General features: G+C 44.0%; 1 protein-coding gene and 2 non-coding genes across 21 annotated transcripts in view; 2 read left to right on the forward strand and 1 right to left on the reverse strand.

The window, feature by feature from the left end:
* Nucleotides 1-3,105: 3,105 nt before the first annotated feature.
* Nucleotides 3,106-3,178, forward strand: TRNAK-UUU (transfer RNA lysine (anticodon UUU)). Its single transcript has one exon. It is a non-coding gene; the product is annotated as a tRNA-Lys (tRNA).
* Nucleotides 3,179-3,441: 263 nt separating this feature from the next.
* Nucleotides 3,442-3,514, reverse strand: TRNAK-UUU (transfer RNA lysine (anticodon UUU)). Its single transcript has one exon. It is a non-coding gene; the product is annotated as a tRNA-Lys (tRNA).
* A 6,005-nt stretch (nucleotides 3,515-9,519) lies between these two features.
* MDM4 (MDM4 regulator of p53) overlaps nucleotides 9,520-14,862 on the forward strand; it is a 51,338-nt gene continuing 45,995 nt past the window's right edge. For 8 of the 19 annotated variants that reach the window (XR_011438422.1, XR_011438425.1, XR_011438421.1 and 5 more), the window contains exon 1: nucleotides 9,738-10,493. Coding sequence is in view for 4 of the 19 variants with exons in the window: in XM_001489035.5 (XP_001489085.3) it covers nucleotides 9,592-9,766 (175 nt within the window). In the remaining 15 variants the exon portion in view is untranslated. Of the gene's footprint in view, nucleotides 10,494-10,743; nucleotides 10,977-14,862 lie in introns of those variants that run through there. The other 11 variants (XR_011438419.1, XR_011438418.1, XR_011438420.1 and 8 more) reach the window with 6 other exon arrangements.

The raw sequence follows: 14,862 nt of genomic DNA on the forward strand, positions 1-14,862 counted from the left end.
GAGTCTGTTTACCTGTGCTGTGTTCTCTCAGGACTCGGGCTAATCTGTAAAAAAAAAAATTCAAGCTAAAATTGAAAAAGGTGGGGCCGGCCCCCGGGGCCGAGTGCTTAAATTCACGCGCTCTGCTTCAGCGGCCCAGGGTTTCGCTGGTTCGGATCCTGGGCGCAGACATGGCACCACTCGTCAGGCCACGCTGAGGCGGCGTCCCACATGCCACAACTAGAAGGACCCACAACTAAAATATGTACTGGGGGATTTGGGGAGAAAAAGCAGATTAAAAAAAAATCACAATGGTTGTTAGCTCAGGTGCCAATCTTTAAAAAAAACACAAACAAAAAACAAACCAACTTCTCAGTACCATGCCTCTTCCCAGTACCTTGTAAAGTGTCAACTCGCAAAGACTCTATACAGTGACGATGGACGACTGGGTCTCTGAGCAGCCAGCTACATTTGGCATTGGTTTGGGAAGCCCTGGGAGAGCCTCTCGAAATTAAACCGTTCCCACTGGCCTAAAATTCCACCATTGGAGATGTGCTTTCTGGCTCTTCAATACAATTACATTCAACTCACAACTATTCCTTTGCTAGATACGCAGGACTCTCAGGATGAGGAAGACAAGACCTCACCATCCAAGTAGGTGCCCCCAAGTCCCAGTGAAAACATAGTTACCACTCCAGGGTGCAACCATTTAAGCCAGTGCTTGCCATCTGGAAGAATACCGTGTCAGGGTCCAGGTAACAAATGGGGCCTCTGAGTGGGCAAGAAGGTGTGGCACCTGCAAGAACTTTCTTGCGCCACAACTTTTCCAAGCTCTGATACAGAACTGATGGTGATTTTCAAAGACAGGTGAATCTGCTGAGTAGGGGGTAAAAAGCATCCCTTTAAAAATTAGTGGCTGAAATTAAGTTTAAGAACTAGGAGGGGTGGTCGCCAAGGTTAGAATCTGTGGGTTTAGACTGCCCTCTCCTGGGAGAATTAAGTTCAACAGTCTATGTGAAGTGAGAGGCTTGGAGAAGCCTTCTGAGAAGATTTCCTGCTAAAGGAGGCACAAGATCGCACGCTGACGGTGTTTGTACCGCAGCATAGAAAAAGCAGGGCCAGCTCATGCTGCCGCAGGTGGGACTTTGTGATGTTAACAAGCCAAACTTTCAACTCAACTTTCAAACTTTGCCATTGCCTGTATGATAGAATTATTCTCCCTAGCCTGAAATTAACCTGTCAGCTGTCTCCAGTCTGACACCTCCTCTCTCTACCTCCATCTACTCCAGTCAGATTAGTTTATTCACCATCCCCCAGACACACTTGCACCTCCCACTTTCCTTCCAGACTTACCAGTTTCCCTCCCACTGTGCCTAACTCACTGGTGTGGAAATAGTCGGTTCTCAATAAGCAACTGGATGAGTTAATCCCATTCGGTCTATTTAACTTTAAACAGCTGGTTTATTATCCTGAAGGAAAGGGAATATGATGTAACAAAACCATTGGGCAGGAAAAAAAACTGGAAGACTCCTTTATTCTTGCCCCTTTAGAGAGCCTGGGCAGACACCATTTCCCTTCCTTAAAAAAAAAGTTAAATATAATACATTTTCCACGTCTCATCCGTAAAATCAGAGCAAGAAGTTTTTCCTTATCTAACACAGTGGGTACTCAAGAAGTGTCTGAATAAATAAATGCATGTCTAGCTGGCTCATCACAATTTCCTCTGTACACCTTGGACTGTTACTTGTTTAAGCTCAACTCTGATCACACGTTTTCCTTGCTGAAAATTCAAGGGCCATTGCCGTCATGTTATAACCCCTGTCTTTTTGGTCAGTTCTCGTCTCCCGCCACTCTTGCACTTGAATTCTTATTCCTGCATGTAGTCCTTTGTTAAAGTTGTTTGCTTTCACATGCACCTTCTTTCCTGGGCTGTGAGCAGACACCATGTCCCACCTATGCCCGACTCTAGAGCTAGCACAGAACCTAAGCCAATAATAGACGACCAACGAATGTCTGTTCAATTAAATCATTGCTTCCTGTTGCATTTTGACCCTGTTCCTTCTAATCTTATTCAGAGTGGGAAAAGTAACAGAATGGTAAAATTTAAGACTTAGGAGGTATCTTGCAGGTCGTCTGATCAATTTCCCTCGTTTTGTAGAGGTGGAAACGCAGGCCTGTTTAGGATCACACGATTTGTTGGTCCTTGTTCTAAAAGAATCAGACAATTGTAGGAAAGAAATTCCTCGGACTGAGGCTGAGCTATTTTGTTGTTCTTTGTGTTCAGAAGCCTCAAGTTCCCAGAAACAAAAGTGAATTCCCTTATCGATCTTTGAAATTTCATAATCCTGTGTTCCACACCCTATGCCTCAGGGTTGACGAGACTGCTTTTAGGAACAACTAGGCTGATCCGGAGATTTTTATTCTTAGTCCTCCACGTAGCTCCCACTGGTGCACACTGATACTGCTTTCTCGAAGGATTCATCTTATGAGTCTGACTTGAAAACTGCAATTTGCCTGGAAGAGGGGGAAGGGCAAAAATTCAATCAAAATCTAACTTAAAGGTCTAAGCTCCCTTTCTCTCAATCTAAATTTGGACCCACCTTTCCATGGTTGCTTCTGTTTTTCTGTATCAGCTCCTCTATTGATGAATCAAACGTGTCTTTGCTTCATTTATGCTAAGGAATGCTTATGTAACAGCTACATCATCTAGTGAATGGAAACGTTGTTTTCATTAAAGGGGAAGATACTGTAATCTGGTTCAGTAGAATGACAAATTAAGAGGTTCTATCAGGGAAGTGATAGATGGAAGACAGAAGAATTGTAATAAAAAGAGGTTGCAACTCTATGTCTGAATTTTTAATATTCATATTGGTTGCCCATTTTTCTGTAATTTACTACCAACCAGTTTTAGAGGGTTTAGCCAATATCTACTAGCAATTTATCAGACATGAAATATGAAAACTTGAACACGTCTTAAGTAAATGGAGAGAAAAATGAACGTTTGTTTTTCTTTATCTTACAGAAAAAAATACTTTAAATCTAATTAAGATCTAGATTTAAGTTACTAGAGAGGTAATTTATTAGAATTATATCAAGTAAAGAGAAAGAGGAGGCCTTGCCAAAGGAGCCCGGATAGCTCAGTCGGTAGAGCATCAGACTTTTAATCTGAGGGTCCAGGGTTCAAGTCCCTGTTCGGGCGAATGTGGCTTTTGCCTTACTAAGTTTATCAGATAAAAATCCCAGTGTTCAAATATATATGGATACTAGATCGAGGTCGTTTCCTTTTTCATCCATTTCAGAATATGCTAGATAACCATGTTCTCGGGGAAGGAAAAAAAGTGAGTATTCAATATCAGTGAATTTCTCGGCAGTGTAGATGTCTTGAGTGGTGGTTTCCCAGAGGAAAGAATTTGTTTTTTCAAATTGCTAATAACTGGGGGGAAAAAAGAAAAGAAAAGGCATCGCCCGAACAGGGACTTGAACCCTGGACCCTCAGATTAAAAGTCTGATGCTCTACCGACTGAGCTATCCGGGCTCACACAACAGAAGTGCTTTGTTACAATCCCTTACATAAGAATGAGGAACTTTGTGTAATCGCTTCCTTCTACCAGCACTTCTTGAAATTGTTTTAAACCCAAGAAAGCTTGGGATTTATGCACCGAATAAAACCAGAAGACCTAAATCATGCACGTTTCAACAGCATTACTAGCTAATTCAGAATTGCTAGATATTTACGTGCCCAATAACCATTATTAGGTAGGCTTCTTTGATTCGTAATCTAATAGGTCCAGGATTAAGACAATGGGCAGGTATATCAGTTTTGAAGCTCTGTGGTGACATCAGGTGTATTATACTATCAATAATAGGGTGGATATTAGTTCGAAAACCTACCCGACAACAGTAAAAAAACAGAAACAAAAACGAGTCTTTTTAAGAAAGACTACGAATACGCTGTTCTGAAGCTATTGGTTGAACTGTGTAGTATAAAGTGGGAGAAAGGCTCCTGCAGAGAGTGAGATCGTCCTGCAGGTCCCTTGAAGGCGTCCAGGTAATTTTAAGTGATGCAAACCCTGGAGGAGGTTATGAGCAGTGAACTTGGGGGCAGAAGCCCTCTTAGCCAGAGAGACAGGAAAGCAGAACACGCTAGCAGAGCGATCTTGGAGATCTTAGCGTTAGAGGCTCTTCCACAGCTATCAGTAATTTGAGCACTGCCCTCTGCTATGGGACTGGCTTTGAGAATTACCCACAGTGGGGCTTTGAGTGGGGCATTAAAGGGTTTTTGTTAGCTGATGTTGCTTTCCCTTAATTCCATCTGCTTAATTCCAATTGCTTTAGGGGTGATTGCTCTGGTCCAGCAATTCCACTTTCAGGAACTTGTCCTAAAGAAATAATCAGGTTTGTACAGAAGGACCTGATTATAGGAGAGATTGCCCGCATTTTAATTGGAAAAAATTGGAAATGACATAAATGGCTACATAAATTATGGTACAGCCTTATTATGGAGTGTTATGCAGCCATTAATAATCATGTTATAGAAGAATACAACTTGGGAAAAATTGTAAAGTGTTGTTAGGAAATATTTCAAATCAATTTTTTTTTAAAGAATGCATATACATACATTGAAAAACTGAAAGGATGAATGCTTTTACACAAAACTTGGGTTCTGAAATTAGGTGCCCCTATTTGAACCCTTCCTACCACTGTGTGATCTTGAGCAAGTTACCTCTCTGTGTCTCAGGACAATAGCATGATTGTGAGAATCAAATAAGATAGTTTATATAAATTGTTTAGAACAGTGTCTGATACTAATGAGCATTCATGAAGTCACATAAAGACTTACTGGCAAACATGTAACAAGAACAGACTCTATGGATGCTGCTCTTTCTATCATTCTCGGACTCTATCCACCCTTCAGCAAACGCTTAACATATTTCTTAAATAATTTAAAAAAATTGAGATATAATTGACATATAACATTATACTAGTTTCAGGTACACAGCATAATGATTCAATATTTGCATACATTGCAAAATGATCACCACAATGTCTAATTAACATCCATCACCATATATAGTTGCAAAAAACTTTTTTTTCTTGTGATGAGAACTTTCAAGATTTACTCTCTTAGCAGCTTTCAAACATGCAATACAGTATTGTTAACTATAGTTGCCATGCTGTCTATAAGGGTTAACGTATTTGACTGGAGTGGAGGGGGATGTAAGAGACCTTTGAAAGCTGACAACAGTGGGTTAATTCCGGACAAAAAGAATAACTTTATCCCTTAAATAATGGAGAACTTTTAAAAGCTTGGCTCATTAATGTTCCACTTGCCCACTCAAAAGAGCACACATTAGATCTGTTTCATTCATGTTACATTGTTACAACATTCATGTTACAACAAGGATTACCATGTTAAGTATTCTCTGGAAGAGTCACAGCACCAGAGCTCATCATCCAGCCGTAGCTGGTGGAGAATGGTTTCTAAATTTGGCTGTGTGCAGATGGGGTGCCGAGTCATCACATAAGCGTTAGACTGCCTTGTCGTTGCTCAAAACCCTTTGACTCTTCCCTACTGTTGAATAACACATGGAACTTTTCATAGCAGCATTCAAAATCCTCCACAATCTGGCCCCAACCTATTTTGTTAGCATTCCATACCAGTGACATTTAGTAGAAATATAATGCAAACCACGTACGTAATTTAAATTTTCCTAGTAGCCACATTAAAAAAAGTAAAGAGAAACATATGAAATTAATTTTTAATATATTGTATTCAATCCATCTAAAATATTATAATTTTGATATGTAATCACTATAAAATATTATTAATATTTTACATTGTTATTTTCCTACTAAGTCTTTGAAATCTAATGTGTATTTTACTTATAGCACATCTCAACTTGGACTAGCCACATTTCAAAGCACATGCGGCTGGTGGCTATTGTACTGGACAGTATGATTCAGCACAATGCCAATCTTCTGCACAGTAACCAATACTTCACTCAAAGTGGATTCTTCTCAGTATTCAGACTGTGCCTTCTAATTCTTCATCCCTCTCTTCCCCTCACTATTTATGCCATGTTTCTTCAAATGACTTCTCCCAACTCTGCCTCTTGAAATCTTATTCACTTTGCAAGGCCCCCCTCAAATGATACCTCTTCTACAAAACCTTTAATCATTATGTTAAATGGGAAGGAAAGACTAATTTAAGAGACTATAGACTCACATTCAGTTTACAGATTCAGTAACAGAGCCATACATTTATTATTCAAATTGAAAAAATAAAATTGGATCTCTATGTTACAACATGCACAACAGTCAATTCCAAATAAGTTAAAGGCCTAAACGTGAAAAGCAAACCTTCAGAAGTTTTAGAAGAAAATATACGAAAGTATCTTTACGACCCAAAGACGACACTCTCTTAAATAATATATATATAAAAAAGAAGTGAATCATAAAGGAAAATAATAAATTTGACTTCATTGAAAAAACCTCTGTTCATCAAAAAACAACATTCAAAAGTGAAAACATTCAAAGAGTGAAAACATTTCAAAGAGTAAAAATGATTTGAAGATGTTATTTGTAATACATATAATCAAGAATGAGTAAGACCCAGATTACATAGAGAACTACAAATCAACAAGAAAAAGACAAATAGAAAAATGGGTGAAAGATATGAGCAGGCAATGCATAGATGAGTAACCACAGTCAACAAATATGAAAAAATGTTCAACCTTACTAATAATCATGGACATATAAAGCAAACTACCATGAGAAATGATTTCACATCTATCAGATTGTTTTGTTAATAACCTGACAATACCAAGGATTGGCAGAGACGTTGGGCAAGAGAATTCTTTTTTTTTTTTTTTTTTAAAGATTTTATTTTTTCCTTTTTCTCCCCAAAGCCCCCCGGTACATAGTTGTGTATTCTTCATTGTGGGTTCTTCTAGTTGTGGCATGTGGGACGCTGCCTCAGCGTGGTCTGACGAGCAGTGCCATGTCCGCGCCCAGGATTCAAACCAACGAAACACTGGGCCGCCTGCTACGGAGTGCGCGAACTTAACCACTCGGCCACAGGGCCAGCCCCTGGGCAAGAGAATTCTTACACACTCCTTACCAGGAGTTTAGACTTCCACATCACTTTGGAGAGCACTTTGTCCTGGTCTAAAAGAGTTGACAATGTGTGCATGACCCAATAATTTTACTCCTAAACTACACACGGGGACAAGTAAGTACAAGACTGTTTTGTAACAGTAAACAATTGGAAACACCTAAATATTTATCAAAGGATGAATAAAAAAACTATAGTGCATTCATTACTGTTATGGGCTGAATCATGTCCCCCCCCAAATTCGTAGGTTGAAGTCCTAACCCCCAGTACCTCAGAATGTGACTCTATTTGGAGACAGGCCCTTTACAAAGGTGATTAAGGTAAAGTGAGGTCATATAGGTGGGCCCTAATCCAATATGACTGGTGTCCTTATAAGAGGAGATTAGGACACAGACAACTCACACAGACCGAGGGGCAAACACGTGAGGACACAGCAAGAAGGTGGCCATCCGCAAGCCAAGGAGAGAGGCCTCAGAAGAACCCACCCAGGGACCGGCCCCGTGGCCGAGTGGTTAAGTTCACGTGCTCCGCTGCAGGCGGGCCAGTGTTTCGTTGGTTTGAATCCTGGGCGCAGACATGGCATTGCTCATGGAGCCACGCTGAGGCGGCATCCTACATGCCACGACTAGAAGGACCCACAACACAACTAAGAATATACAGCTATGTACCGGGGGGGGGGGGGGGGGGTGGGCTTTGAGGAGAAAAAGGAAAAAATTAAAAAACAAAATCTTTAAAAAAAAAAGGAAAAAAAGAAGAACCCATCCTGCTGACACCTTGATCTTGGACTTCCAGCCTCCAGAACTGTGAGAAATAAATTTGTGTCTATGTCACCCCATGTATGGTATTTTGTTATGGCAGCCCTAAAAGCTAACACAATTACTATGCAGCAATTTATTAGACAAATGTACAATGGAGTATATTACTATACAATATTATTATACAATAATGAAAATTAACTATAACTACACGATTTAACACTGTTGAATTTCACAATGATGAACAAAAATGCAAATTGCAGTGGAATACATAGTTTCATGCCATTTATAAAAATTTTAAAACCATAAAATATTTTTAAGGAATATATGCACACATAAATCCTGAACAGCTAAAGACATGCAGGGCAAGGGCAAACTCTGGAGAGTGGGCCGTTCTGGAGTTGGAGGAGGAGGTGCTGGAGAGGGGACTACAAGGAAGTGCTCTGTGTGAGCGTTGTTCTGTAGGAAGAGAGGTGGGGAAAAGGAGACCACATTCTTCTTTATACCTTTCTGTATGTCTGAAGTAGGTCACTGTAATTTTTAAGAAAGGCTATAGACTACTAACATTGACTTCTCATTGCTTTAGAGCTACCAGGGACCTTAGAGAAATCATCTGATTCAGCCATTTTGTTTTACAGATTGGCAAAGTGAAGAACTGTGTAGCTTTCTGGTTTCTAGAAACAGCTAGACTACACCCAGATTTCCTGTCTCTTTATTGAATAAATGGTTTGTGAGTCTAGTTCTTAGAGAAGGAAGTGGTGATTACTGAGTCAGTCAAGAACTTAAGACAATTTCACTTTCTTTTTTGGTAAGAGTACTTGACCAGTAGAAGAAATACTATAGTTATGATTTATTTTCATTATAGTAAGTCATTTGATGAAGCTTTATGAACTTGGGAAAGGACAAAGAAATGCTGCCAGACGTCGCCTGCTATTAGGTGGGGTCACGGTAGCTTAAGAACAACACTGGATGATTAATCATGAATCAGTGTCAACCACGAGAGAAAAGCTCTATTCTTAACAACGTCCTATTCAACATATTTATCAAGACTTTAAGTGAAGACAAATTAAATATGTTGATCAAAATTTTGCAAAATGCAAAACTGCAAGTGCTAATCTCTGCTGACCCTCCTGGCAAGGCTAGCTGCAGTCTCCTCGCGGACAGCCTGCCTCCTCCTCTAGACAGATTACCGGGCTCACCTGTTTTGGAATTCTCTAGGTTGGTGCTTGCCACACAGTAGGCGCTCAACAAGTAAATGTTGATCTTAAACAAACTGAACTGCATGACAGTAGTCCAGAGTCCAGGAGAGCAGGAAGGAAACTAAACTAACCAGATACTACTTAAAAGATACAAACAAATTCCTGCTTGGGAATTAAAAAAAAATAAAATAAAACTAATCACACAGAAAGGGAGGAGAAATAGTTGACAGTACTGCAGCTAAAAAAGCCTCTTGCCTCTACTTTTTTTGAGAGGAGAGGTCGCTGACTTCAAGCTCCCTGGGAGCAACTGTGAAAACGGAATTAATTCTTTAGTTCACTTACATAACTGCGGCTCTCCCAACTCCGTGGGAGGTTATGTCAGAAATAGAACAAGGTGCAATGAGCAAATTAAGGGACGTCACAGCCCCACTTTGTTTCGCGTGGGTCTGTATCGAGCCCTGGGAGCCACACTTCAAACAGGACAAGCACGTATTTGTTCGGAGGATGGCGACCAGGGCGGGCTGGAGTCCACGTCGAACAAGGGATGGTTGAAGGCCGTGAGGGGGTTTTTAGCATAAAGAAAACAGAGGAGCGGGTTAGGGATGGGGCATGGCTGTCTCCAATCACTGCAGAGTATCCACATCGTAAAGAAGGAAGCCTTGCTCCTCTCCGAAGGGCAGAACTGAAACCGACAGACACTGCAAAGGAACGGATTCCAGGTCAGAAAATCCTCTGACGTTTAGAATCATCCCGAAATAAACGAAATGAGTTGCTTGGGGAGGTAATGCCCTTTGGCACGGGCGGCGGTGGAAGACGGCCTGCCCGGGAGGCTCGTGCAGGGCGCTGTCAGACGCGGGGAGATTAGACACGGCCTGGTCGCGTCATCCCAATCGGCTCATCTCGGGGTCCGCGCACCCCTCACCGCCCGCCGCGCCGCTCGCAGCGACTCGCGCACACACCCGTCGCATCTCCGCCAGCGGCGACGACGCCAGCACGCGGCCCCCCGCAGCCGCCGCTGCGCTGAGAGCGAGTCAGCGCCGCTCTTCCGAGGGGCTGAAGGCGGCCTCTGATCACGCCGTCAGGCTTCTCCCCTCCCTGTTCCCTCACCTCCCAGGGCACGTCTGTAAATACCACAAGACTCCTCAAGACCCCCAAAGGCTTTTCCCACAGCCCTCCCGACTCTCAGCCGCCCCAGCCCCCCGGCGCCCTCCGCCACCGTGCTCGCCTCGACCGCCAGGGGCGCGCGGCCTCCGCGGCTCTCTAGCCCGCCAGCGGGCCATCTATGGTTTCCGGAGGCCTCGCCGGAAGCCCCGAGCGCGGCGGTTGGAGGCCGGAAGTTGCGTCCTCACTGCTCGCCGTTTCAAGATGCTGCCGCGGCCTTAGGGCCTGTGCCTGACGCCCCCTCCCCCCGCCCGGCGGGGGAGCGACGGACGCGGTGGCCGCGAGGTGTGGCTCCTGGGTGTCGTCGCGGGGCTGGGACCGGGGCCGGGGCCGGGGCCGGGGCGGGGAGGCTCGTCGGGCGGGCCTGGGGCTCGTGGAGGCGGCGCGGCGGGGCCGCGGGCGCAGAGCTGGGGTCGGGGGTCGGGCTGACGAGGCGCGGCGGACCGGCGTTGGAGGGCGGGCGGCGGGCGAGGCGGGAGGAGGAGCCGGGGTGGCTCCCGGTCCGAGGGGAGGGGCTTCCCAGGCCGCCGTGCGCCGCGGAGGCGCGGGTTGGGGCCGCCGCCCGGGGCTGGGCCGTGCGTGTGGCCCGCGCGGCTCCCGCTGGCCCCGGCGCCCCTGGAGCTCGGGCCGCAGAGCGCTGCTCGAGCCTCGTGGAGGGCCCGCGCCCGGAGCCGCCGCTGCCCGCCGTGTCGGCGGCGGGAGGAGGCGGAGGGGCTGCGGCTGAGTTCAGCGTTAGCCCCCTCCCTCGTACAGCCGTCGGAGGAGAAGGTGACTTAGTGTAAAAGTATTCATTTCACGTTATTTCGTTTCACAGTACTGGTCAGGATCACAGCTTTAAAAAAAAGCAAAATCGTGTGTGCCTGTTAAGAATGCACGCAATGCAGAAGTGTCGGCATCCCTGAGCGCCCCTCCTCGGGCCAGCTGCTGCTAGCGGCTTGACCTTTGTCCTTCCTGACTTTTTCTACACAGGAGCACATCCTTAAGCAGCAGTGGGGTCATTTTGTGTGTATTGTTCTGCGCTGTACGTTTTTACAGTAATATTAGGGACAACTTTCCTAAAGTATACCTGTAACAGTTTTAAGGATTTGCGTAGTACTGCCCTGGAGGGTTGAACAAGTTCTTTAACCAGTTCGGCAGTGATGGATTTTCAGGGTGTTTCCTGGCTTGTTTGTTTGCAAACTGTGCTGGAGTGCACTCGTGCTACACACTTAACCTTGTAGGTGTGTGGCAGGCCTGGCAAGACCTGGGTGACGTCTGAACAATAATTTCTTTTTTACAAGGAAAAAGTTGTTTTTATTAATCCCATGTATCTAGTAGAGAGAGAATCAGACAACGGTGTTTAATAGAGGTCCTTAGGGCTTAAAGAATTGATAAGAATGATTAGTTCCAACTTAGGACAGGAAGTTACTTTATTTTATTTTATTTTATTATTTATTTATTTATTTATTTTTTTAAAGATTTTTTATTTTTTCCTTTTTCTCCCCAAAGCCCCCTGGTACATAGTTGTATATTCTTAGTTGTGGGTCCTTCTAGTTGTGGCATGTGGGGTGCCACCTCAGCGTGGCCTGATGAGCAGTGGCGTGTGCCCGCCCAGGATTCGAACTGACTAAACACTGGGCCGCCTGCAGCGGAGCCAGCGAGCTTAACCACCCGGCCACGGGGCCAGCCCCCAGGAAGTTATTTTAATTAGTCTTAAAGTCGCAGTTATCTTCAAAAGCAGAGATTTGAGGATGAGGTGTAGGAGTCTCTTGGACTGTGTGGGATGAGAGCCGCTCTCCCATCATTGCTGAGTGAATCAGACTGTTCCTGCTCTATGATTTCAGTCCAGTAGGGGACACACAAAACACAAGCAATTAGGTAAGTGTTTGAGTAGAGGTGCTCTGGTATCATTAGCTTCCCTTGGGGAGTCAGAAAAGCCTTGACCAAGGAGGTGACTTTTGACCTAGGTAGAAGAATGAGTAAGAACTTTCAAAAATAGGAAGTAGAGCATAGAAGAGGAGAAAGGACAGGTACTAAGGCAGTGGCTTTCAAACTTTTTTAACTATGACCCCCAGTAAAAAAAAATTTATGTTGGGACCCAGCACAATAGGAGGGGTCGTGGCTAAGAGCTTTGGCTCTGCAGCCAGAGGACATGGACTCTACGACCATGATCTTGGGCAAGTCACCTTCCTCTCTGCCCTAGCTCCCTCTTCTGAAAGTGAGGACAATACTGTATCCACCTCATAGGATCTCTGTAAGGATTAAAGAGTTATTGTATATAAAGTGCTTTAAAGAGTACCTGACACAAAGGTGCTTAAGTGTTCGTTATTATCAAGAACAAACAGGTTCCACAGAAGAAAACTTACCTTTGTTATTCGCTTTGGTTTTCTTTTCTGTTCTCTTTCATTAATGGAGGGGAGGAGTTGAGACAACTGGAGTCCAACTTGTAGTTTGAAAAACTCGGTGCTAAGAACTTGAGAGGTGAGTGGTAAAGGGCTGGACAAATTCAAGAAACTGAGTTCACATTTGTCCTGGTGGGTGTTGAGTGGTGGAAGTGGAGACTGGAGAAGAGGGCCAAGATGGAATGGAGAGTAAGCTGGAGGCCACTTAAGCACACATACCCAGTGAGGGATGAGTTTCTGGAAATGGGAGTGCCTACTGAGTCAGCTCTACGGACCATCTAGGCTAGTCCTTTGTTCTTCAAATGGCCTGAAAAACCAGGGTGTTTCGGCCTGCCCTGGGATGTTCCTGGTTCTGCTCTATTTTGGAATGAGGTGGTGGAATTGGCTTCTCTTTCAATAAATGCATCTCTCTTGAGGGAGCATCCTTTTGAAAGCAAGCAAAGAAAACTGCAAAAAGGTCTTTCTTCCCTCATTCATTTAAAAGCAGGCAAATTCTTTTCCGCTGTCTATACTCATCCCTAGGGTTTGTTGTGAGCTAGAAGGAAACGCATCTCCAGAGAGCCACAGCAGCACAGGTCATTGATACTGACTCTCTTAATGTAACTGGAATATTTTTCACAAGTACTAGTTTTCTCAAGATACGGTAGATAGGGGCTGGCCCCGTGGCTGAGTGGTTAAGTTCTCGCGCTCCGCTGCAGGCTGTCCAGTGTTTCGTTGGTTCGAATCCTGGGCGCAGACATGGCACTGATCATCAAACCACGCTGAGGCAGCGTCCCACATGTCACAACTAGAAGGACCCACGACAAAGAATATGCAACTATGTACCAGGGGGCTTTGGGGAGAAAAAGGAAAAAAAATAAAATCTTTAAAAAAAAAGATACGGTAGATAAACACAGAATTTTTGTGATTTCTTCCACATTTGGTGTGTACCATTCAATAAGGTAATTAAAATCTCTTGTTTTAATTCAATATATATTTTTTTATTTTTCCCACCTTTTTAATGAAATATTTTAAAGTATATCATAGATGTGTCATTTTACCTTTAAATACGTCAGGATGTATCTCTTGTCAGAATTTTAAAAAAATTATTACCACAGTGACTTTCTATTACCATTAACAGTTTCTTAATAGTATCTATTACTTGGTACAGAATTCAAAATTTCCTGATTGTTTAGGAAAAAATGACGTTTTACGGATGACTTGTTTGAATGGGGACTTGAACAAGGTCCACAGGATGTGTTCGGTTCATGTTTTTTGAGTCTGTAACAGTCTCCGCACTTCAGCCCTGCCCCTGACCTGAGGTCCCGTAGAATTTCTTATATTCTAGATTGGGCTAGCTGCCTGCTTTTAGTTTTGTTTGCTTATTCCTCTACCGTCCATTTTTCCTGAAAACAGGTTGTTGGTAGTTAGGTCTAGAAGCTCGATTAGATTTGGATTTTTTTTTGGTCAAGAATACTTCATAGGAGGAACTGGGCGTTTCCTATTGCTTCGCATCAGGAAGTACGTGATGTATGAATGACCCTGTTTTAGAGAGAAGTTTGGTCAGTGGGTCGAGTGCTGTAAGTTAGCTGCAGGCGTTTAAAGCCCCGCCTCCCCCAACCTTTCACTTAAATGGGTTAGTATCTGTTAATGATTGTTGAGGTGACATCTAACTTGAAACTGGAAGGCATAGGATGCATCAGTCTTGTACAGAACTCACAGTGCCCCAAATGAAGGAACAATATGTGCAAAGGCCCTGAAGCAGGAAGCAAAGGCTCTGAGAAACTAAAAGATGAGTGTGGCTGAGGTGTAGGGAACACGGGGAAGAGCAGTGCAAGTGGAAAGGATGGCGAAGTGCTGAGGGGTTGACTCTGTTTGTCTTTAGAGCAGTAGCAAACTATGGAGCAGGGCCTGGCACAGTAGGATTGTTTTTTTTTGTTTTATTGTATTTTTAGTCCTTCTGGCTGGAGTTTGGAGTTTGGATTGAAGTGGGTTAGAGAGACAGTTAAGACTCTATTGCAGGGGCGGCCCCGGGGCCAGGTGGTTAAGTTTGTGCGCTCCGATTCTGCGGCTGGGGGTTTTGCTGGTTCGGATCCTGGGCACGGACATTGCACTGCTCATCAAGCCATGCTGAGGTGGCGTCCCACATAGCACAACCAGAGAGACCTACAACTATGTACTGGGGGGCTTTGGGGAGAAGAAAGAAAAAAGATTGGCAACGGATGTTAGCTCAGGTGCCAATCTTAAAAAAGAAAAAAAGACTATTGTGGTGATGGTAGTAAGTAGGCAAGAAG

Source organism: Equus caballus, chromosome 5 (assembly GCF_041296265.1).
Source record: "Equus caballus isolate H_3958 breed thoroughbred chromosome 5, TB-T2T, whole genome shotgun sequence".
NCBI classification, from domain to species: domain Eukaryota; kingdom Metazoa; phylum Chordata; class Mammalia; order Perissodactyla; family Equidae; genus Equus; species Equus caballus.